Source organism: Muscardinus avellanarius (assembly GCF_963383645.1).
Source record: "Muscardinus avellanarius genome assembly, chromosome: 3".
Taxonomy (NCBI): domain Eukaryota; kingdom Metazoa; phylum Chordata; class Mammalia; order Rodentia; family Gliridae; genus Muscardinus; species Muscardinus avellanarius.
Window position 1 is genome coordinate 14,891,069 of NC_137788.1, and position 22,941 is coordinate 14,914,009.

A 22,941-nucleotide genomic window follows, 5' to 3' on the forward strand; every position below is an offset into this window, starting at 1 on the left:
ATAGCTCAGAACTCACAGAAAGAACGAAGCAAAGAAGCAACTGGCTTCACAGTCAGTTGAGGGTTCAGAAGGGTAGCAAAGACAAGGTGTCTAGAAGAAAATGGATTAAAAAATCCTTTAAAGTTCTCCACTGAACGAGATGGAAGAGTTATATAAACATAAAAACAGACCAAACTCACAGCAAGGTGATGGGCAACTCTGGCACTAACCTTTGCTTTAGCAGGAAGAGTCTTAATCTCCTGAATGAGGAATGTGTCTGGTTTCACCATAACTACCAGTGGTACACCTGTAGTTTGCTGGACACAACACACCAAGCCGGGATGGTTCATCACCTCAGACCACTGGCAAAGGGCAGGAGAAGTCTTACTGCCACCATTGGAACTACAAACAACAAAACTGGTCACAATTAGGGCGTTGATTGCAATTTAATAGTTCTCTTGACCCAAAGCTGTCTTCTACCTATACGACTCTGGACAAAATCCTTGGCCAAGGATTCAGACTATCCTTGGGTCAGTTTTATTCCAAGCTGTGGACACACTCACACACTCCAATGTGTGTCCCCAAAAGGAGTCCTTGCTACGCTGCCATAGTCTGAGGAACAGTTGGCCATTGAGTGGGGAGGCTATCAATTGCATAGGTCACAGAGGTGTCTGAGACTGATCCATAGTCTTATAAGGATCTCCAAGAACATCAAGTTATATACAAATGGGTGTCCATTTTATTTCACCCCAAATCAATTAATTCCCAAAAGAGAGTCCTTTGAGAAAGTGCCATAATAGTTCTTCTGAGGAATAGAAGTCTAGAAGAGACCCTAACACTCTTCTTCCTGGTTAAATAAAACTCACTACCTCACATGCCCCTCTTATGTGGAAACTTGATAAACGTCTCTATCTCCTCTAGTTCTAGCCATTCCTCCAAAACTGATACCATCTTCTAGGTACTGGGAAAGTAAGTTCACGAATGGGAGAAAAACTTTCATCCTGCAAAATACAGGGACGTGTGCCTAGGTGACTCCATGTTCTCTTCTCAAACCTTGGTGTTATTTGAAATCACATTTGCTGCCATGACTATAGGTTTTTCTCTGTGAACAGTGACCCATCCCCACAAACTACTTCAAAGCTTGGGATCTCCACAGTGGAAGACAAATGTGCCCACCCTGGATAGGACTTAATTTTAAAGACATCTAACAGGGAAGGAGGACTGCTGGCGAAGAGTCAGCTTTGCCAAAGGGGGCTGCTACTGCAAGAGCATTCGGAAGGTGGACATTTGCTCCTCAGGCCCACCTTTTGATGTTGATGGGGAAGAGCTGCAACACCTCCAGTGTCGTCCTGCTGATGGTGGCTGCGAACGACTTGCCCTGACAATAGCTGAAGAACAGCATCTGCAGCACGTGGGAATAGTACACAGACACGCCGCCACCCGCCACCTGGCTGTTACTGTCCTGCAGGGCAAAGACACACATGTTTATTAGCTCCTTTTGTGCTGTTGGCTCCCCACTTCCAGATTATGCTGCTTAGGAGTTTAAAATCATGATACATGTTCTCACACTCTAAGCATGAGGGCCCTACAGGTAAATCTCACAAATACCCTGAGAATAAAGGAAATTCAAGTTGAACCTATTCAGTCATGAAAGACAAAGTTTCTCCTGTTGGGTAAAAAGTTAGAAGGACAAAGAAAAAGAAAAAAGGAGCAAGAATTGTAATCCCCACGCTTGGGAGGCTGAGACAGGAGGATCGCACAGGTTCAAAGCCAGCCTCAGCTACTTAGTGAGGCTCTCAGCAACTTAGTGACCCTGTTTCCAAATAAAGTATAAAATAGGTCTGGGAGTAAAGCCCGGAGGTAGAAAAGCCCCCGGGTTCCACCCCCAGCACCACCAAAAAAAAAAAAAAAAGAGCAAGAGAGAAGGGTTGCTAAAGTAATTAAATCTGAAACAGAAGGAAATGACAACACAAGCTCTAACCTTCAGGTCCTCATGACTGATTTCCAGTACATTAGTGACATAGAAGGGTCCCTGCTGGGCACTGCTGGCCTCCTCCATGAGCTGAGTATAGATGTACCCAGCTGAAGACATTATAACAATGATGTTCTTTCCCTCCTCGTTGAAGAGAAAAGTAACATCTCTTATCTTTGAGCTCGGCAGAAGAAAGTAGAAGGTTGGACTCAAGGCATCAACAGATAGGTCATAAATCTGCATGAAGGAAAAAAGACCAAAAAAGGTGATCTATTTCAGTGTCATCCCCAAAAGATCCTGGTGAATTCTAATACCTGCGAATAGTCAGTAATGGGCATTCTCTCCATCCAGCAAGCTCCGACTAAGTGTTAAGTCATTGGGGATATAAAGATGAATAAAAAGCCAGGCGTGGTGGTGCAGACACATAATCCCAGCACTTGGGAGGCTGAGACAGGAGGACCACAGGTTTGTGGCCAATCTAAACTAGTTAGTGAGGCCCTCTGCAACTTAGACCGTTTCAGAAATAAAGAGAAAATTGGGCTGGGGTGTAGCTTGGAGGTAGGACGCCCCTGGGTTTCACCCCTAGTACCGCAAATAAATAAACAAACAAACAAACAAACAAACAAACAGCTTCTCCTATCCCCCGAGGAATAACTAGGAAGGAAACGCACCTAAACAAATTCTGTAACAAATACAGCACTGGGTGTGCGGCTGGTACAGGGAGGGTAGAAACAGAATCAACCCCACACTGCACATACAGAAATTACTTATGTAACATGACAAAAAGCAACAAAGCATGTTATGGTTTTTAGTTTTGATTACTGGAAGAAGCTAGCACACACGGAGATAAGACATTCTCGATTTAAATGCAGAGTGATACCAAAATGGAGCTGTAACAGTACCTTGACAAAATCCGCGGTGACAATTGCTAACTCAGTCTGTGAGCCGGGTAACCACACGGCTTTGATGATGAAGTTCCCTGTTGCTAACTGGGGATGCAACACCAGGTGATCAGAAACAGAACCCGAGCTACTGAAGGTGAGTACGTGGCAGTCCTGGACAAAAAACAAAACAGTCAAAAGGTGATTTGGAAAGCCAGGCGTGGTGGTGCACGCTTGTAATCCTAGCATTAGGAGGCTGAGACCAGGGGATCGAGGTTCGCAGACAGCCTCAGCTACTTAGTGAGGCCCTCTGTGACTCAGTGAGACCCTGTTTCAAATTAACAAATACAAAATAGAGCAGGGGGTGTAGCTCAGATGTCGAATGCCCCTGGGTTCCATCCCCCGACCACAAGGAAAGTCGGCTAACTCAATTCAGTCTCCACGTTTCCTTTTCCTCCCTAATATTTCCCTGCCTTCAGATAGTATTCACGCTAATAACATACTGAGGTAACCAGGACACAAGCTGTTTCAAACAGAAGAAAATCTGGAAGACATGGACAAAGTACAAAGGAAGATCTTTCTTTCTTTCTTCCTTTCTTTCTTTCTTTCTTTCTTTCTCTTTCTTTCTCCCTCCCTCCCTCCCCCTCTTCCTTCTTCTTCCTTTTTTTTTTTTTGGTGGCAGTGTGGATGGAACCCAGGGGCATTCAACCACCGAGGTACACCATCAAACCTATTTTATTTTGTTTAAAAACAGTACCTAAGTTGATGAAACTGGTCTCAAACCTGTGGCCCTCCTGTCTCGGCCTTCAAAATACTGGGATTACAAGTGTGCACCACCATGCCCGGCAAAGATTTCTTCTGCATTCCAAAGGCTTTTACGTTTTCATTTTCAATGAGTAAGAGTAGGACAGAAGGTGACTAGGACCCACAGCTCAAGGCAATCATACTGGGATTGGAACTTTTACCTTTAGCCCACACACTGCCAGGTAGTCCTCCTTGCAGGGATTTCCAGTAAGGCTCAACACAGTAAAGGGAACAGGGGCAGAAGCCAAGCGTGTCAGAGTCAACTTCCTTTTGCTGGAATCTGCTTGCTTAAGGAGTGCAGAGAGTTGCAGAACAGTGATCTGCAAAAGAACCATTACCAGTTCATTCGTAACCCTACCCTCTCAGAATACAGAGCAGCTACCAAAACTCCTTTCAGTGAGGACAGAAAAAATGAGTGAGGAAATCAACTTTTTTTTGTAGATTTCAAAAACCAGTTCACTCCTATGTAGTCCTTTTCTAGTTTTCTATGAAACCTTTTTTTTTTTTTTTTTTTTTTGGTGGTACTGGTTATGGAACCCTTCTACCTCTGGGCTACAATCCCAGACCTATTTTATATTTTATTTGGAAACAGGGTCTCTTAAGCCAGAGAGGCTGGCTTCGAACCTGCACGATCCTCCTGTCTTCGCCTCCCAAGCTCAGGGACTACAAGCGTGCGCCACCACGCCTGGCTCTATGAAACCATTTTTGAAATTATTTTATAGCTGTTTTTAAGATACTAATACTTTCAACTTACTTAATACTCTTCTAACTTCTACTAGTTCTGTAAAATATAAACTTCCCGGTGACCTTAGGGAGCTGGGAAGAAAGAGAAGGACTAAATAAGGAATACTGAGTCTTCTCTCTGGAGGCTTCTGTCTCTTGGACTGTGCCCTCCAGCATGGCCAGTGTGGACAAGACTGGGAGCCGAGCTGCACTAGCATCTGCTGGTCACTGCCCTTTCCTAGAAACAAACAAAAAAAAACTCTGTGTTTTTTTGTTTGGTTGGTTTGGTTTGGTTTTTGTGGGAATTGAACCCAGAAGCATTCCACTTCTGAACTACATGCCTAGCTCTTTTTATTTTATTTTTTTGTGGTACTGGGGATGAAACCCAGAAGCATTCTACCTCCGAACTGCACCCCCAGCCCTGTTTTTTCTTCTTTATTTTGAAACAGGGTCTCACTGAGTTGCAAAGGGCCTAACTAGGTAGCTGAGGCTGGCTGCGAACCATGATCATGTCTCAGTCTCCCAAATGCTGGGATTACAAGCGTGTGCCACCATGCCCGGCTCTTTTTTTCATTCTGAAATAAGGTTTCACAAGTCGCTAAGGCTGGCCTTGAATCTGCAATCCTCCTGCCTCAGCCTTCACAAGTACTGGGATTATAGGCTTGTGCCACCACATCTGGCATGAAGGGTATTTCTGAGTGGAAATGTGCTAATCAGAAAGTCTTTGTCCTAGCTGGACACACTGGCTCATATCTGTAATCCCAGTACTTGAGAGGCTGAGATAAGAGGATCACAGGTTCAAGGCCAGTGTCAGAAACTCAGCAAGATTCACAGCAATTTAGTAGGATCTCATTTCAAAATAAAAAAAGGGCTAGGGGTATAGCTCAGAGATAGAATGCCCCTGAGTTCAATTCTTAGTACCCCCCAAAAAAATAAAGAAAATCTTCGTCCTAGTCATATCAGCTCTAAGTCTAACCAAACAACTCAGAGTTCAAGTAGAAAACCTCAGTGAGATCTGACCAAACCTATTAAGAGCATCTCCATTTTGCTTATCATTTAAGATAAACATGTCCTAAAATGAGTGAGAAGGAATTAGAAGACCCACCTTGCCTTTCTCGTGACTGACAGCCAAATGCTGGCGGCGCCCATGGGGGGAAGACAGCACACACATAGCTACCCGCCTGAGCACATGGGCGCTGATGAGTTGGCGTATTGTCTGGCCCTGGTCTCCACTGTAATTCATCCGAACATTCTCAAAGGCACCTTCCTGAGAACCTAAGGTGGGAACCTGACCAAAGTGAACCAGAGAAAGGAGGCAGTGAATCAAGAGAGATCAAGTTGGTTTATACAATGTTCACGTGACAGACCCTCTGCACGACTTAAGTCATTCAAAAGCAATAGATTCAACCTCCAATCCATGCACATGTAGGCAAATTTGTCAGTCAAATAAATTTGTCCGTTATCATCAGTCCAATTAGAACAGTGCAGTTAATTTTTCATAAAGCTAAAGTTAATTAATACAAAGTACCACCCTTTTATAAAATGTTAGATTATATAATGGTGCTAACACACGGAATCTTTCTTTCATTCAAAACTTTACGGGTCATGAACATTACTGCAGTATTTTTTAACTTCACCTTTAATATCTAAGTAGATTCCTAAGTACACACACTTTGGTCGATCTGCCAGCTCCTACGACCACCCAGCTTCAGGACCCAGGCACACTTACCATCAGCTGCTCTGTCATCTCAACCACCTTGTCCACTGTGTGCAACTCGCTGAGGGCTTTTTGCGCCCGGCTGCTGCTCCCCACAGCCGAAGCCTGCTGAAAGTTGGTCTGAATGGCATCCATGAGGAAATTGAGCATGTCTAACACGAGAGGAGCGAAGGAGAAATTGGCCTGAGAAAAATCAAAATACGTAAGTGAAAAAGAAAAACAAAGAGAAAAATAATGGGTCACACTCATACTAATCTTGCCAATAACTACCTTGAGAATGTAGCTTCCTCACTCCCAGTTAGATATCCTGGTCATCACCTCATTCTCTCCATAACCTGGGATTTGGTTCCAGTCAATATGCTATTATGCTACTAATTCTAGAGGAATATTTCTAAATCAGGAGTCCCAGAGAAATGCCCATGATGATCAAAGGCACCCAACATATATAATAGGGTATCTGCACTCCCAAATGTAAAGTGGAAAAACTTGGAAAATCATCAAAGTATTTTCTGCACCTGGACTTCAGATGAGGAACCTTGAACAAGAAAGGTGCTTTAGAGTATTACATAGATGAGAATTCTCTCCCACCAAGCCCCAAATATTCCTGCTACTCTTCAGTCATAAATCCTTCCCTAGAGACTGACAACACATACTATTTGTATTTGTGAGGATGGGTAAACCGACAGAAAGGAGAAAGCAGTTGCAGGGAAGCCTTATGCAACACTGACTCTCACACTAACTGGTCAGGCTCTCAACGTTGTTCACAATAAATACCAAGGAACACCCATACGCCACCTGGTTCTGTAGCTCCTCCCGGCAGCCTTCTACTGTGCGACAGAGACTGCTCTTCTTGGGCTTCTCTTCATCAGAGACCTTTCCGTCACTGATGGTCACCTTGGCCTTGTCAGCTGGTGAGGTGTTAGCATGGCGCACAAGACTCTCTGAAACCCGGGGTTCACTCTGAAATGCCGACTCCTTCAGGGCGGAGCTCATGCCACTACTGGGAGTTCTCTTCACCAGCGCCTATGGGAGAAAAACGGTATCATCCCTAAATTCTCACCACATGCGGGGGTGAAACACGGCCTAAAATCTTAGAACCAAAGGAAAACTGGCTAAGCATGTACATGTTACCCAAAAACCTAAATTCATGGTATTTGTCTAATATATAACATTGCCCACTGGTAGCATCAAGTATTGATTATAGAGCTGGGCGTGGTGGTGCACGCTTGTAATCCCAGCATTCGGGAGGCTGAGACCTGGAGGATCACGGTTTGCAGACAGCCTCAGCTACTTAGTGAGGCCCTCTGCAACTCAGTGAGACCCGGTTTCAAAATAAAGAATAAAAAATAGGGCAGGGGGTGTAGCTCAGAGGTCAAATGCCCCTGGGTTCCATCCCCAGACCCGCAAAAAAAAAAAAAAAAGACTTGATTATAACTTCTGAAACTATAGGAAGATCTTGGGGAAAACTGACTGCAAGATCTCTAAGGAGCCTGTGAGTTCTATTCTAAGTGAAACGCTCAGGTTATGACTGTACAAACTATCATTAACAGAAAAAGAACATATTTCTAGACCTAGGTGGACCTAGGATCCACCTAGAGGTGATGTCAGGATTTTCTAGTTTGGCTTCAATATTTTCTTGTCACTAGCAAGTTGCCTCTGATGGCTCAGTGAAGGTTCCAAATCTCTCACCAAACAGCTGCCATCTTCCTTGGCTCCACAGTCACAGAAGAAGGATCCATATTTGGCATAGGAAATCTCGTGATCCTTGTGGCACACCTTGGCGCATACTGTGCACACACCCACCCCATCCACCATTTTGCAGGTGTGACAGTGGTACCTGCAAAAAACAAGCAGCAGCAAATAAGCTTAGAAATGCCAACAATCATGGCCCAAGAAACCCTCATTTAAGAGAAAAATCTCTTACCAATGCTGATTCATGAATTCTTTCTGTGTAATTGTAAAAGTACAGAGCTTATTGCAAAGAGAATCTTCATCCTTCAAAGAAAAATAAGCCTTAATTGAAAACATATCCTTTCACACAGATACGCTTATTAAAGAGCCTCTTCTCTGAGAGAAGAGATCCCTATGACTGGCTCTGTGGGCCTAGAAAAGCATAAAAGCAGAACCTGGCATTGGTGTGTGAGCAGGAAGAAAGCAACAGGAAAAAGGTGCCAAAGGCTTCCGCGGTTGAGAGGCTACTTTAGAGGGCACACAGCACTTACTGAGTCCTCAGCCTGGGAATCTTCCTCTTCCACTGCCAACTCCTCCACCCAATCAGAGTCCACCTCAATGGCTCGCTCTTCCCCATCCACTGAGAGGTGACTTGGGCCTTGACCATTACTCTGGCTCAGGGCATTCGTGACGTCAGCCAAGTAAGACATAATATGACAGGTGCACTCCAAGACGATGACATGCTACAAGAGAAGAGCACCACCCGCGGAAGCTTCAGTTCTCTACATTTTAGTGTGAAAAATGACTATTTTCTCAAGCTCTTTCCAATAAAGCTCAAGAGCAGAAGAACAGTAGTAAAAAAAATAGAGAAAGACCAACATATTTTAATTATCTATTTCTCCACTTACCACTATAATTATGTAGATGATCAGTAAACTATGTTGAATTAGCATATATTTATTTATTCTTAAACACAAAGGTAACTCCTTATAATCTTTTTTTTTTAAATGTTTTTTGGTGGTACTGGGGGTGGAACCCAGGGGCTTTCTACCTCCAGGATATACTCTCATACCTATTTTATACTTTATTTGGAAACAGGGTCTCACTAAGTTGCTGAGAGCCTCACTTAAGTAGCTGAGGCTGGCTTTGAACCTGCGCGATCCTCCTGTCTCAACCTCCCAAGCGCAGGGATCACAAGCGTCTGCCACCATGCCTGGCTCCTTACAATCTTTTAAGATAAAGTATATTTGAAATTGAGAGAATGGAGTAAAAGAGATGAAGAGCAATCAAGAAAAGACCAGGTTATAAGTAGAGAGGTTCTCATAAGAATCTACCCCTACCATCAGCATTTTTTAATCATCAGTAAAAATAATTTATTGTAGAAGGAATAACTTCAGAGACCAAGAAGAAATTTTTCCAACAAACCATTACAAGTAGCTTGTGTTTCCCTAAAATACCCAATAGTCTGGCATCAAAATCTGACTTCTACGTTCCTTCCTCTACACTCTGACATTTCAATGTCAAAGGTATAACTATTAGCAAGAAAGAAGAGGGAAATGCATGGTACTGCGGTATTCTCAGAGGTTTCTCTACTCCTAGCCACAATGTCAGGCGCACAGAGCTAGGTAGCAGGGGAAAGTGTCTGAATACAAAATTTCTCTATGTCAAGCACATTCTCTCAGCACAGAGATGTGAACCTACAGGTTTATTAGGCAATTCTAGCATCTGGACTGGAGCTGAGGGGGCAGCTGTCCCCAACACAGCACTGACTCGGAGTGCATGGATCCAAGGCATGAGCAGAAAGATGGCTTTTCACAGCGTATCAGCATCTTAGAGTGCTAGGAAGTCACTATGTTTTAAGAAGGATTCTATTAGGATCCTTTACCAGAATATATTCCTCCTATCACTTCTTGCAGCCTGGAAGAGGCCTGAGGATACACAGTTAGCAGTTACTACTGCATCCGTGAGATCATCACCTTATCCTCAGTAGGTGAGCCCGGGAAAGACTTCCACGCAGCCACAAAGATGAAGATCCCCCTCCCCCACACTCCCTGACTGTTGTCACTCCTCCGTGTTCTCACCTTTCCGTGCATTACATTGGCGTTCAGTTTCTCAACCACATTCTTCTGTGATAGGTATTTCTTGCTGTCCCAAAGGGGGGAGGGTAAAAAAAAAAAGGAAAGCAGGGAAAAAAAAAGAAAAAAAACAATTGAAGGCACCAAAAAATAGAAACATCTTCATAAGCCTTAAATCAATTTGTTAACACTGAATCACAAGTATTCTTGGAAGATATACTGAATGCACAATTATAAAACTTGGGGTGCTCTGCTCTTAGAACTACCAGTGACATTTGGCATATTTTCCCAAAACTTCATGGATAAAATAAACTGGAAACTCTGTTAAGAAAAACAGTGGTGGTATGGTGGCACACACTTGTAATCCTAGTACTCGGGAAGCTGAGACAGGAGGATCACATGCTCAAGGTCAGTCTTAGCTACTGAGTGAAGCCCTCTGCAACTTACTGAAACCCTATTTCAAAATAAATAACTAAAAATAGGGCTGATATGCTCAGAGGAAGAATGCCCGAGTTCAATCCCTAGTACCACAAAAAAGTAAAAATAGAGCCGGGCGTGGTGGCACACGCTTGTAATCCCCATGCTTGTAAGGCTGAGACAGAAGAATCGCACAGGTTCGAAGCCAGCCTCAGCTACTTAAGGGAGGCTCTCAGCAACTTAGTGAGACCCTATTTCCAAATAAAATATAAAATAGGGCTGGGAGTATATTCCAGAGATAGAAAGCCTCAGGGTTCCACCCCCAGTACCACAAAAAAAAAAAAAAAAAAAAAAAAGAAGTAAAAATAGAAATAGAGGTGTAGCTCAGGGATAAAATACCCCGGGAGCCAGGCATGGTGGTACACGCTTTTAATCCCAGCATTTACGAAGCTGAGACTGGAGGATCGCGGCGCACAGACAGCCTTAGCTACTTATGAGACCCTCTGCAACTTAGTGAGACCCTGTTTCAAAATAAAGAATAAAAAACAGGGCAGGGTATGTAGCTCGGTGGTTGAATGTCCTTGGGTTCCATCCCCAGACCCGTAAATAAATAAATAAATTAATTAATTAATTAATTAAAAATAAATACCCCTGGGTTCAATCCCCAGCATCAAAAAGAAAAAAAAAAAGTGAGCCAGATGTGGTAGCATATGCTTGTAGTTTCAGTACTTGCGAAGCTGAGACAGGACTATCACAGGTTCATGAAGGCCAGCCTGGCAACTTTGTGAAACTCTGCAACTTAATGAGATCCTGTTTCAAAATAAGAAATAATCCCGGGCATGGTGGCCCATGCTTATAATCCCAGTACCTGGCTGAGACAGGAGGATCTCAGTTAACGAAGAGCATTAGCTACTTAGTGAGGCCCTCCACAACTTAGTGAGACCCTGTTTCAAAATAAAGAATAAAAAATAGGATAGGAGATATAGCTTGGAGGTAGAATGTCCCTAGATTCCATCCCCAGTAGCGAAAAAAGAAATAACAAAAAAATAGGGCTAGGGGTGTCAGTTGGAGGTAGAATGCCCCTGGGTTCAATCCCCAGTACTAAAAAAGAGAAAATAGTGAGTTAGGTGTGGTGACATATTCCTGTTTGCCTGTAAACACCAGCAAACAGGAATGCTAAGGCAGGAGAATCAAAAGTTCCAGGCCTGCAAGGACAACTTAGCAAGACCCTGTCTCAAAGTAAAAACCAAAAAGGGCTAGAGATATAGCTCTGTGGTAAAGGGCTTCTGGGGATGGGAGGGGAGGAAGGAAGAAATCTGAACTGAACAGAGTAATTGGCACCATCTTCATCCTCAAAAACAAGGTAGACATTCAGATTTATTTTATAATCACTATGATCTAACTACAAAGAAAGTGACCACCTGCGATACCCCTCTCTTCTCCAAGCAGACAACCTACAGATAAGTTCCTCCAGTCTCATCATCTTACCATCTGCCCAGCCAGTCCACAGCAGCATTGTGAAGCTGAAGGTGACCGGCACCTTGCCCAGCACTGGCCAGGGTGGCCATCACAACCATGAGTTCAGGGAAGCCAGTCCCATCACCGTTGGCCAGCATCTCTGTTGCCATGGGAGTCAGGGTGCCCAGAAGCACAGCACACACACCTTCCCCAACTTGGCTGTTAGAAAAGAAAAAGTAAACTGATGAGTCACCAAAAGGAATCTGACTCTGTGTATTTCAAACATGTAAGAGCAGTTAGACGTTTTAACTACATATTACAGACATGTATGGACATCAGTCCCAGCTTTGCACTGGGTCTACTAGAGCCCAAAACATTCACTAAGGTTGCAACTGACAAGCCGTGTCATTCCCTGTCGTTCCATGGGAAAAATCAAGAAGTTACACTACATTCCTAGAGCCTAGCAAGAGGGAAACATGGAAGCAGTGAAAAGAGTCAGACCAACACCTGACAGAAAGCTGCAAACCCTCTCCACACATCTCTCGGCATTTCAGGACGTGTGACATACGTGAGGTTGTTCTACCTGTTTTCCCGAACGATGTATGTGGTCAGTAACTGCAGCAGCTGCCGGTTCTCCTGAATTACATCCAGCTGATCTGAATCCTTTGGGGGCGATGTAGTCATGCGAGTGAGCCAGGCCTGCAGGCGCGCGGGCTCCACACAAGCCAGCTGCGCCAGCGAGCCACAGAGATGCAGAAGGCTTGGGTTAGGGCTCTTCTCAGCTAGAAACAGAACAAGAGGCTGCAGTCAGTGAAGAAGGGCCGGGGGACGTAGGAAAGGGGAAGATGAGAGGCAGAAATGGAGGAAAGGCTTCAAGCAAGTTTCAACTTCCTTCCAAACTTTCTCAGAGGGATTCTCTCCACTTGTTAGTATTTTCATGCTGCAGTTAAACTCAGGGAGAAGATAGGCACAGTATTAGCCGAACATCAAAGTTCCCATAAGAAGATTACGAAAAGCTGTCACTCACTCAGCTGGAAGAGTTTGGTGAAGAATTTCAAGACTCGGTTACAGAATTTAGCAGACAGGTTCTCATTGGCTGTTGCCATCATGATCTGCACAAGTTCTCCACTGGCAGGTGGGAGGGAGAGAAAGAGAAGAATCATGTTAAGCCTTGCATAAAAGGAATCCATTTCTATTTCTTCACAATCTCATCTCCTCTAGGGAAGATGGTCACTGGTGAGCCAACAGTACAAGGTGTTCATGATCTCAAGCCCCTCATCAATAACCTCACGGAGCCAGCAATTAACCCGTGTGCTCCTCCAGGAGCAGACACCTAAGCAGGCCTTTGTATTCCGAGAAGCAACACCTACATCGCCATACACAGCCCCTGCTTTCGAGAGGCATTCACAAATGCTCAGGGTGAGTAATGTGAAGTATCGCTCACCTGTCAGAAAAAAACTCCTCCATAGCTTTACGGGCCTGGCTGCTTTCCAGCTGCTTTTCCAAATACTGAAGACATTCCTCCAGGATGGATTCATCCAGTCCACTGAGGAGCAAAAGGAAAAATTGACTGTGAGTAAGAAGATCTGTTTCGATGACTTTAAAAAACCAACGTCTGTTTATGATGAGACACTGAGGAAAATGTCAAGTTTTATTTTGTCAAAGATGAATAGCAAAAAGCCAGCACACAGGAGGCATTCAATGCATGTTATTTTACCACCCTTCCCTAGGAAATTAAGTAGAAAAGGCATCCAAAACACAGAGGACTAATCCAGATTCAGTCAGTGATGTTTATTGGATGGGACAAAATTGGATCAATCATTTCTACATAAATAGTCCTTTTTTTTTGTTTGGGGGAGGACACTGGAAATTGAACCCAGAGGCATTCTACCACTAATCTATACTCCAGCCTTTTTTTTTTTTTTTTTTTTTTTTTTGCAGGGCTGGGGCTGGAACCCAGGGGCATTTGACCTCCAAGCTACACCCCCTGCCCTTTTTTTTTTTTTTTTTTGGTGGTACTGGGGGTGGACCCAGGGGCTTTTCTACCGCCAACCTATACTCCCAGACCTATTTTATACTTTATTTGGAAGCAGGGTCTCACTAAGTTGCTAAGAGCCTCACTAAGTAGCTGAGGCTGGCTTTGAACCTGTGCGATCCTCCTATCTCAGCCTCCCAAGCACTGGGATTACAAGCGTGTGCCAACCGGCTGCCCTATTTTCTTTTATTCTTTATTTTGAAACAGAGTCTCAATGAGTTGCAGAGGGCCTGACTAAGTGTCTGCAAACCAGATCCTCTGGTCTCAGCCTCCCCGAATGCTGGGAATACAAGTGTGCACCACCAGGCCCCACTTACCCCAGCACAATTTTTTTTTTTTTTTTTTGGCGGTATTATGAATGGATCCCAGATGCATTCTACCTCCAAGCTACATCCCCAGCCCTATTTTTTATTCATTTTTGAATCAGGGTCTCACTGAGTTGAAAAGGACCTAACTAAGTAGCTGAGGCTGGCTGTGAACTGTGATCCTCCTGTCTCAGCCTCTCAAATGCTGTGATTACAAGCATGTGTCACCACGCCTGGCTCCGGCGCTATTTTTTATGTTTTTTATTCTGAGACAGGGTCTGAATCGCAAAGGGCCTTATAGAGGTTGCAAAGGCTGACCTTGAAGCTGTGATACTCCTGTCTCAGCCTCCTAAGAACTGGGATTACAGACATGTGTCTCCATGACTGGCTTCAAATTCCTCATTGAGGGGGATGGGTCAGGCACAGTGGCCCACACGTTTAATCCCAGTACTTGAGAGGATGAGACAGAAGGATCGCAGGTTTGAGGCCAGCCTCAACAACATGGCAAGGCACTGTTTCAAAGCTTAAAAAAGGGGTGTGGGGCTCTTTCCCTGCCGCCGCCAGATCGCGCGGAGGCGGAGGTGCGGGAGCGTTCAAGATCTGGCTTCACCCGTAACCACCACCATGACCACGGAAGGCATTGCTGCTGGAGGAGTAACGGACGTCAGCATCACTGTACAAGAGGTGCTGAAGACCGTCCTCATCCACGATGGCCTAGCACGTGCAATCTGCGAAGCTGCCAAAGCCTTAGACAAGCGCCAAACCCATCTTTGTGTGCTCACATCCAGCTGTGATGAACCTATGCACGTCACACTGGTGGAGGCACTCTGTGCTGAGCACCAAATCAAGCTCATTAAGGTTGATGACAACAAGAAACTGGGGGAATGGGTAGGCCTCTGCAGAACTGACCGAAAGGGAAAACCTGTAGAGGGGTTGGTTGCAGTTGTGTAGCGTTAAGGACTATGGCAAAGAATCTCAGGCCAAGGATGTCATCGAGGAGGACTTCAAATGTAAGAAATGAGCAAATAAAAATTTTGGTTTACAAAAAAAGGGGGGTACGGGTGAGGCTCAGAGTTTAATCCCCAATACAAAATCAAAACCCAAAAGAATAAAAAGGAAACTAGAGAAAGAAGAATAAGAAAAAAGAAGTCCCTGATGAAAACCTGGACTCCTAACATTACACAGAAAATCCCAACACTTGGACCCCGTTTCTGTACACTTCTCAGTGGGAATAAAGAGCAACATGACTGATGTCACCTGCCTCTCTGTCAACACTGCCTCAACTATCAATGCCAAACAACGCGACGAAACCTAATTCCACAGATAACCCACTTCAGAAGTATGGGTCACAGAACATTGGAAATTAATTTTATGGGGCTCCTCTGCACATCTTAGCACACCTAGCTCAACACTCAATAATCACTGTTGAATTATTAAAAAGCTCCAAACTTGAACATTTACATCTTCTATTTTTTTTTAACATTATTTCTTTTGTGTGTGTGTGTGGTACTGGTGATGGAGCCCAGGGGCTCTCTACCTCCAAGCTACACCCCAGCCCTATTTTTATTCTTTTTTTTTTTTTGGTTGTACGGGAGATAGAACACAGGAGCATTCTACCTCCAAGCTACACCCTCAGCCTTATTTTTTATTCTTTTTATTTATTATTATTATTATTATTATTATTATTATTATTATTATTATTTGGTAGTACTGGGGTTCCTGGAAACCCTTCTACCTCCAGGCTACACTCCAAGACCTATTTTTTATATTTTTATTTGGAAACAGGGTCTCTTAAGCCAGAGAGGCTGGCTTCGAACCAGCATGATACTCTTGTCTCCGCCTCCCAAGTGCAGGGATTACAAGCATGCGCCACCATGCCCAGCTTTATCCTTTATTTCTGAACCAAGGTCTCACTGAGTTGCAAAGGGCCTCACTAAGAAGCTGAGGCTGTCCTCCAAGAGTGATCCTCCTGCCTCAGTCTCCTAAATGCTGGTATTACAAGCGTGCGCCACCACGCCCGGCTTGAACATTATTTCTAGGAACTAATTGCAGAAGAGGATTCCAAGTAACTTCGCTTCATTTCCACACGAAAGCAGAATGCACAACAGTACGGCGCAGCCACGGCAGCAGTGGTGGAGAAGCCCGCTGACCGTGCAGCACAGGTCCAGGGACCTTATGGCTGTCCTCCATTGTGCTCACCTGTTGGGATCCGCATGATTGGCCAGGATGTTGTAGCAGCCAGTGATCAGCTTCTCATAAACACGAGCCAGGAACTCATCAGACTCCGCCGGGCCCAAGATGCGTTCCAGGGAGTTGCTACTGATCTCAGCAACACTTTCAGTGCTCGACTCCAAAAGAAGGGGTAGCAGGGTCCGAATGACTTGTGGTGGGTTCATCTCATCTGACCACCTTCAGCAAAGAAAATGCACCCAGGTTAAATGAAAAGATTCCTCTGAAACCCTGCAAGGCAGGGTTAGAGTCACTCAATTAGAGGAGAGGGCTTGGTGGAGCAGATACTGGAGACTGAACCAAGGCTCAGCCCTTTTTATATTTTTATTTTTTATTTTGAAACAGGGTCTCCCTACGTTGCAGATGCTGGCCTTAAAGTAGTCATCCTACTAACTCAGCCTCCCAACTACTAGGATTACAAGCATGTATCACTATGCCTGGCTCTGCACCACTTTTAAAGCAACGCAGAATAAGATTTTTACTTGTGACCTACACAAAGACAAATTGTCCCTTGGTTGGCCTGTATTCCTTCAGATGGCAGAATTTAACTCCTACAATGTTTCTGAAGAAACACTGTTGAGTAATCTATCACTACCATTTTAAAATTTAAACCCAAAGCACCTCCAAATCACAATATGGTCCAAAGCCAGTTTGGCGTTTCTGAAACACAATCTACAGAGACAGAGACGTGGTCCTCTGTAGCCCTTCAGATTTAGGTTATAAAATTTCTCAAGGTTAAGTACTTAACCTCTACTCTAAAGCAACAGTTTCTGTTAGCTAACAACTACAAACAAAGCGTTATCAGTCAGGGATGGTGATGCATGCCTGTAATCCTGTACTTAGGAGGGAGAGACAGGAGGATCACAGGTTGGGACCAGCCTCAGTGCCTTAGCAAGACTCTCCGCAGCCCAACAAGTTACTGTTACAAACAAAGACTAAATAGGGCCGGGCGTGGGGGCCCACGCTTGTCATCCCAGCATCTGGGAGACTGAGACGGGAGGATCGTGGTTTGCGGACAGCCTCAGCTACTTAGTGAGGCCCTTTGCAACTCAGGGAGACTCTGTTTCAAAATATAGAATAAAAAATAGTGCTGGGTTGTAGCTCAGAGGTAAACTGCCCCTGGGTTTGATCCCGAGTACTGAAGGAGAAAAATAACTAAATAGGGCTGGGGTGTAGCTCAGATGTAGAATGCCTCTTCTGGGTTCAATTCCCAGTGGGAAGGAAGGGAGGGAAAGATAGAGAAAGAAGAGAAGAGCCGGGCGTGGTGGCGCACGCTTGTAATCCGAGCATTCGGGAGGCTGAGACTGGAGGATCGCGGTTCGCGGACAGGCTCAGTCAGCTACTCAGTGAGGCTCTCTGCAACTTAGTGAGACCCTGTTTCAAAATAAAGAATAAAAAAATAGGGCACAGGGTGTAGCTTGGAGGTCAAATGCCCCTGGGTTCCATCCTCAGACCCGCAAAAAAAAAAAAAAAAAAAAAAAAAAAAAAGAAGGGAGGAAAGGGAAGGGAAGGGGAAGAGAAGGGGAAAATATTAGTATGCAGCTATAGAAACTCTTGCTATCCTCCTTGAGCCACACAGAACACAGAGGGAGCACTGCGGCCTGTTACTGGGTACTCACACAATCAGGTCACCAGTCAGCCTGACCAGCGAGAGGAGGGTGTGCTTCAGGGAAGCAGCCAGGGGCAGACTCTGGCCACAAAGAGTCCCCAGGTGAGCAGCCTGCACAGCGCTGATGTAACTTTCAGAAGGGATGGTGTCATTGGCAAAGGCATTGCGCTGAAAGGAAGCAGACATATGTGAATGCACAGATCCTCTACCCTGGATAAAACTCTCTGGTAAAAGGGGAAAAAAAGAAACCGACATAAACTAAGGCCCTGCTGACAGTTATAAACAGTGACCTCCACTCAGTTTATACTAATATTCATCCCAGGATAGAAAGTGCAGTGGGGGAAGGAGGCAGTTCACAGATTCTAGATAGTACAAAGTTAACTAAATACCCAGGACCAATTCCAAATAATAAGAACATATAATATACTATATTTAACAATAAAACTACTATTTGTAATGACTGAGAAAGACCTGGATTGTGCAGTGCATCTGATCTCTGCTACAAAGACCCTATTATCTCGCACTACACCTCTGGGTGACATAAGCGGGGTCACAATTCTAAAGCAGGGATAAGACGGTAACACTCTGCTTTTCCAAAGAGCCTTAATGACACAATAATCTGGAACAGAGGCAACGTGAGTAAAGCACACAGAAAAGATCAAGTAAACAGAAGACTCAACGGCACATGAAAGCCTAGGGACAGGGAGCTACCCCACACAGTCATGACCAAAGGAGCAAGTTCCTGATCCATAACGTAAACAGGGAGAGAAAGAGAGTTGACACTGAGGTTTCACGTGCCAGGTAAGGCGCTGGGCACATTACATTTAATACCTTTAGTCATCACATCCAGTACTTAACAGTTAAAGGCAGCCAAGGCTCAGAGAAATAAAGTGGTCATACTCTAAACAAAAGGACATGACATGCTGGTGCACATTTGTAATCCCAGTACTTGGGAGGCTGGCATAGGAAGATTGCAGGTTTGCAGCCAGGGTCAGCTACTTGGTGAGGCCCTTCACATCTTAGACACTACTTCAAAATAAAGAATAAAAAAATAGGGCTGAGGGTGTAGCTTAGAGGTAGAATGCCCCTGGGTTCAATCCCCAGCACTACACACACACACACACACACACACACACACACACACACTACATGAGAGCCACTTGCGTAATTAAATGCGCTAGTTACTGATTCAACCATAGCAACTACTGTTGTAACATATAATCGAGGGTCTCTTCATAGCTAGTTTAAGCCTACAGTAAGAGCAGAGCACAGAGTGGCGAGTGCACAGCATTACACCCCTAGAACACTCAGGGACTCACCCAGGACCCAATGTTGGGAAACTCATTGGTATTGATATTATTCCAGGACTCACATACAGCCTGCACTGATGACGGCAAGTTCTGAACCAGTGTTGGACCTGGAGGCAACAGAAGAGACAAGGAATCATCACAAGAAGCATTTTAAAAGCCAAGCCCAAAGCGCCCAGGCTGTCAAAATAATTAGGACAGCTTAGATAATTGAAGTACTGGGCCAAGATCAGCTTAAGAGCTAACAATCAAAATGGTAAGGTTTTCATTTCCCCTTGTACACACTTTCTAATCTTGCAAGTAAAGAAGACAACAGGAAATAGTATGTATGGGAGGGAGGGGGAGTCATTTTAGCAAGATAGGCTAAAATACCACTGAACATCTGATCCCCTCCTATAAGTAGACACTGCTTTCATCTCTTTTCTCCTAAAAAAAAATCTTTAGGCCAGGTATCATCAATGCAAATTACAAACAACATTCAGTGAAGCAATTCCCAGTGAGACACTGAGAGTACTAAAGAGTACTTAAAACCTGACATTAAGGCCAGGTGTTGGCGCACGCTTGTAATCCTAGCACTTGGGAAGATGAGAAAGGAGGATCACAGGTTGCAAACAGCCTCAGCTACTTAGTGAGGCTCTGTGCATCTTAGTGAGACTCTGTCTCAAAATAAAGAATAAAAAATAGGGCTGGGTGTGTAGCTCGGAGATAGAAGGCCCCTGGGTTCCACCCCCAGTATCACACACACAACAACAACAACAAAAACTTGACATTAAGGAAAACACAAAAGGCCATACATTTTAAAAGGTAATTTCTGCATCAAACTCCAATCCTTGAGTCCTTTGATTTTCCAAACTAAAGTTCTACTAGGTCATTCGTAATGCAGGAAGGAGATAATTCTAATAATATAACTGCTAGAACACAGATCTATGATAAAGGCAAAACAGCCTCATGCTCTGAACCAACTAATCTTGGTTTGGACGCCAGCGCCATCATTTGCAAGATACAGGATCTGGGAAAAAGAAACTTTTCTAAGCTGTTTCCTAATAAGTAAAAAGGAGACAATAACACTTTACTCCACGGGATTACTATGAGGATAAAAACAGATAAACCGATGTAAATGCTTGACACACAGAAAAGTTCCAATAAAGTATAAACAGCAGCAACAGCCAGAGAGAGAAGAGCAAAAGTAATGGTATTATCAAGAGTTTATTCATCCACTCACCCAGAGTATTTGCCTTGCACCTGCTAGAACCAATAGCCAAAACAGCAGCAAAGCCATGCAGTTTTTCCTTGGAAGGTTTGTCAGTGTTTCCCTCTTCACTAAAGTTCTGTAGCAAATAGGTTCTAAGAGAAAAAGGAGGGGATAGGAGAAGCTGTAAGAATCTAATACCATCTAACCCAGAGAAGCTGAAAAGCTTGTATATCAGTTTCCTAACCTATTAAATATAGTTGACATTAGCTACTTAGTGATGTCCTTTGCAACTCAGTGAGACCCTGTTTCGCAAAAAATAGGGCTAGGGGTGTAGTTCGAAGGTAGAATGCCCCTGGGTTCCATCCCCAGTACCGCAAAATAAATAAATAAATAAATACTGCAAAATTTAAAACATGTTGAAAGAATTTCACCTCAGTTAATGAAAGAATTATGATGTTTTTTATAAATTACATTATCTTTCTTTGTATCCTACAAGCCAGATTCTGGGGAGAAAAAAAAGGGGGTTGGCTTAAGCCGATTATTTAAAAGGAAGATGTAGCCGGGCGTGGTGGCGCACGCTTGTAATCCCATTATTTGGGAGGTTGAGACCGGACGATCACGGTTCGCGGACAGACTCTGCTACTTAGTGAGGCCCTCCCTAACTCAGTGAGACCCTGTTTCAAACTAAAGAATAAAAAATTGGGCAGGGGGTGTAGCTCAGAGATCAAATGCCTCTGGATTCCATCCCCAGACCCGCAAAAAAAAAAAAAAAAGAAAAAAAAAAAAAAGGGAAGATGTAAACTTGAGAGTCCCCGGGGGAGCTGAGCGGCGCTTGCACCGCTCGGGTAGGCAGTTTGTCACACCTAGTAAACGATGCATAGGTGTCAATGAGTTGAAGCGTGGCTGGAAGCAGGTTCTTGGTGATCTCAGATGATTTATGAGGATCAGTCTCTGCAGCCATCTTAGAGAAATGTTCATCCAAAGAGACCTGGACCTTCGAGATGGCAGCATCAAGGGTGTAGATGGACTGCAGACTAGGAATTTCATGGAGCTGCAAGATGGTGGTACAGTCGATGCTACAGAATGATGAGATCTTTAAAAATACCCAGGATATGAATTAGCTCTGGGAAAAGGCTGTGGAAAAAACATGTCATCACTATAATTCCAACACTATCATACCTGTCGAGCAAAGTATTCCTCCACAATTTCAACGTCATACTTCACGGAGCTGCACTTGGTGGAGGCCAGTTCTATGAGAGAGCTTGCATGTTCAGCCTTCATTCCCTGTTTGATAAGGTGATCCTGCATGGAGAGCACACACACAAAAAGTATTTAGAGATCATCATGGAGTCTAAAGCTCTCAGTGACTTTAAATGGAAAAGGCCCTGTAACCAGAGTATGTCAGCTACGAAAGCCCCTTTACAGCAAGCTCTGTGCCCCGCTGAGATACCTTGATCCAGTTGACGTAGGAGCTGATCCGGAGGCGGGAAGACCATCGCAGAGTATGTAAGATGTCACATTCACTCATCTCAGGTGAGTTCATGGCCAGCTGGTTGATGTAAGTCTTTGATGGTGGCAAAATTCCTAGGATCCTCCACAGTATCAAGAAATAATACTGGAGGGCACAGGCCTCCTGGAGGAAGCAAACAGAGTGGTCATAAAGGTAGTATGATTATGACCCAAGGGATCCCTAACATTAAGAAGTGCTCCAGATACAACTTTAAAAGTAGAATTGTGGCTGGGTGTGATGGCCCACGTCTGTAATCCCAGCACACGGAAGGCTGAGACAGGAGGACCATGGGTTGGAAGCCACCTAAGCAACTTAGTAAGACCCTCAACAACTTAGCAGTTTCAAAATAAAAAATAGAAAGGTGCTGGGAGTGTAGTTCGGAGGCAGAATGCCCCTGGGTTCAATCCTCAGTACCAAGAAAAAGCAGAGGCAAAATTGTGTGGCATCCATATTTTCAATTAGGATTTGGCCCTCAAGTCTGCTCTCCAAATTTTTCTAGAAAGCACACCAAAATGATAAAACACACATGCATTTGTGGATACTCTGCCCATTTCATAGGTCAAAAGGGATGCTATGAGCTGGGCGTGGTGGTGCACGCTTGTAATCCCAGAACTTAGGAGGCTGAGACAGGAGGATCGCACAGGTTAGAAATCAGCCTCAGCTACTTAGTGAGGCTCTCAGCAACTTAGTGAGACCCTGTTTCCAAATAAAGTATAAAGTAGGTCTGGGAGTATAGCCCAGAGGTAGAAAGCCCCTGGGTTCCACCCCCAGTACCACAAAAAAAGGGGGGGAACACTATGAGATAACTTTGCCCCCCACCCCGTAATTTACCAATTAGCCAAATAAGAGCAAGACGTTCTGCTTGGCGGCCTATAACCTTTGCTGTTCTGGGCTTGCTCTTATAACTTCTGGTGCGGCTTCTAGAGCTAGAGACACATTCACTGGACCACAGGAAAACCTCAAGTGTGTAGGCTGTCAATCTCAACTCATCAGCCAGCAATCACAGGGGACACGGCTCTTGCATGCCACTAATGCTCAAAGTCACATTTTTTTTTTG

General features: G+C 44.3%; 2 protein-coding genes across 2 annotated transcripts in view; one reads left to right on the forward strand and one right to left on the reverse strand.

Annotated features, from left to right (window-relative positions):
- Nucleotides 1-22,941, reverse strand: part of UBR4 (ubiquitin protein ligase E3 component n-recognin 4) — a gene marked incomplete at both ends in the record, with an annotated part of 142,096 nt that overhangs the window by 78,544 nt on the left and 40,611 nt on the right. The window contains 23 exons of the mRNA XM_080690743.1: nt 210-381; nt 1,284-1,441; nt 1,961-2,188; nt 2,854-3,006; nt 3,798-3,956; nt 5,465-5,647; nt 6,089-6,259; nt 6,872-7,099; nt 7,766-7,913; nt 8,001-8,071; nt 8,299-8,490; nt 9,829-9,892; nt 11,728-11,916; nt 12,281-12,479; nt 12,725-12,825; nt 13,142-13,243; nt 16,237-16,446; nt 17,886-18,043; nt 19,195-19,292; nt 20,405-20,526; nt 21,238-21,467; nt 21,554-21,676; nt 21,825-22,007. Of these exons, the coding sequence (XP_080546869.1) occupies nt 210-381; nt 1,284-1,441; nt 1,961-2,188; nt 2,854-3,006; nt 3,798-3,956; nt 5,465-5,647; nt 6,089-6,259; nt 6,872-7,099; nt 7,766-7,913; nt 8,001-8,071; nt 8,299-8,490; nt 9,829-9,892; nt 11,728-11,916; nt 12,281-12,479; nt 12,725-12,825; nt 13,142-13,243; nt 16,237-16,446; nt 17,886-18,043; nt 19,195-19,292; nt 20,405-20,526; nt 21,238-21,467; nt 21,554-21,676; nt 21,825-22,007 (3,642 nt within the window). The remainder of the gene's footprint in view (nt 1-209; nt 382-1,283; nt 1,442-1,960; nt 2,189-2,853; nt 3,007-3,797; nt 3,957-5,464; nt 5,648-6,088; nt 6,260-6,871; nt 7,100-7,765; nt 7,914-8,000; nt 8,072-8,298; nt 8,491-9,828; nt 9,893-11,727; nt 11,917-12,280; nt 12,480-12,724; nt 12,826-13,141; nt 13,244-16,236; nt 16,447-17,885; nt 18,044-19,194; nt 19,293-20,404; nt 20,527-21,237; nt 21,468-21,553; nt 21,677-21,824; nt 22,008-22,941) is intronic.
- On the forward strand, nt 14,662-15,058 carry LOC308261481 (small ribosomal subunit protein eS12-like; the record flags this gene model as incomplete). Its single annotated transcript, XM_080693449.1, is given in 3 exon segments — nt 14,662-14,959; nt 14,962-14,985; nt 14,988-15,058. Coding segments are annotated over 3 exon segments (393 nt in total).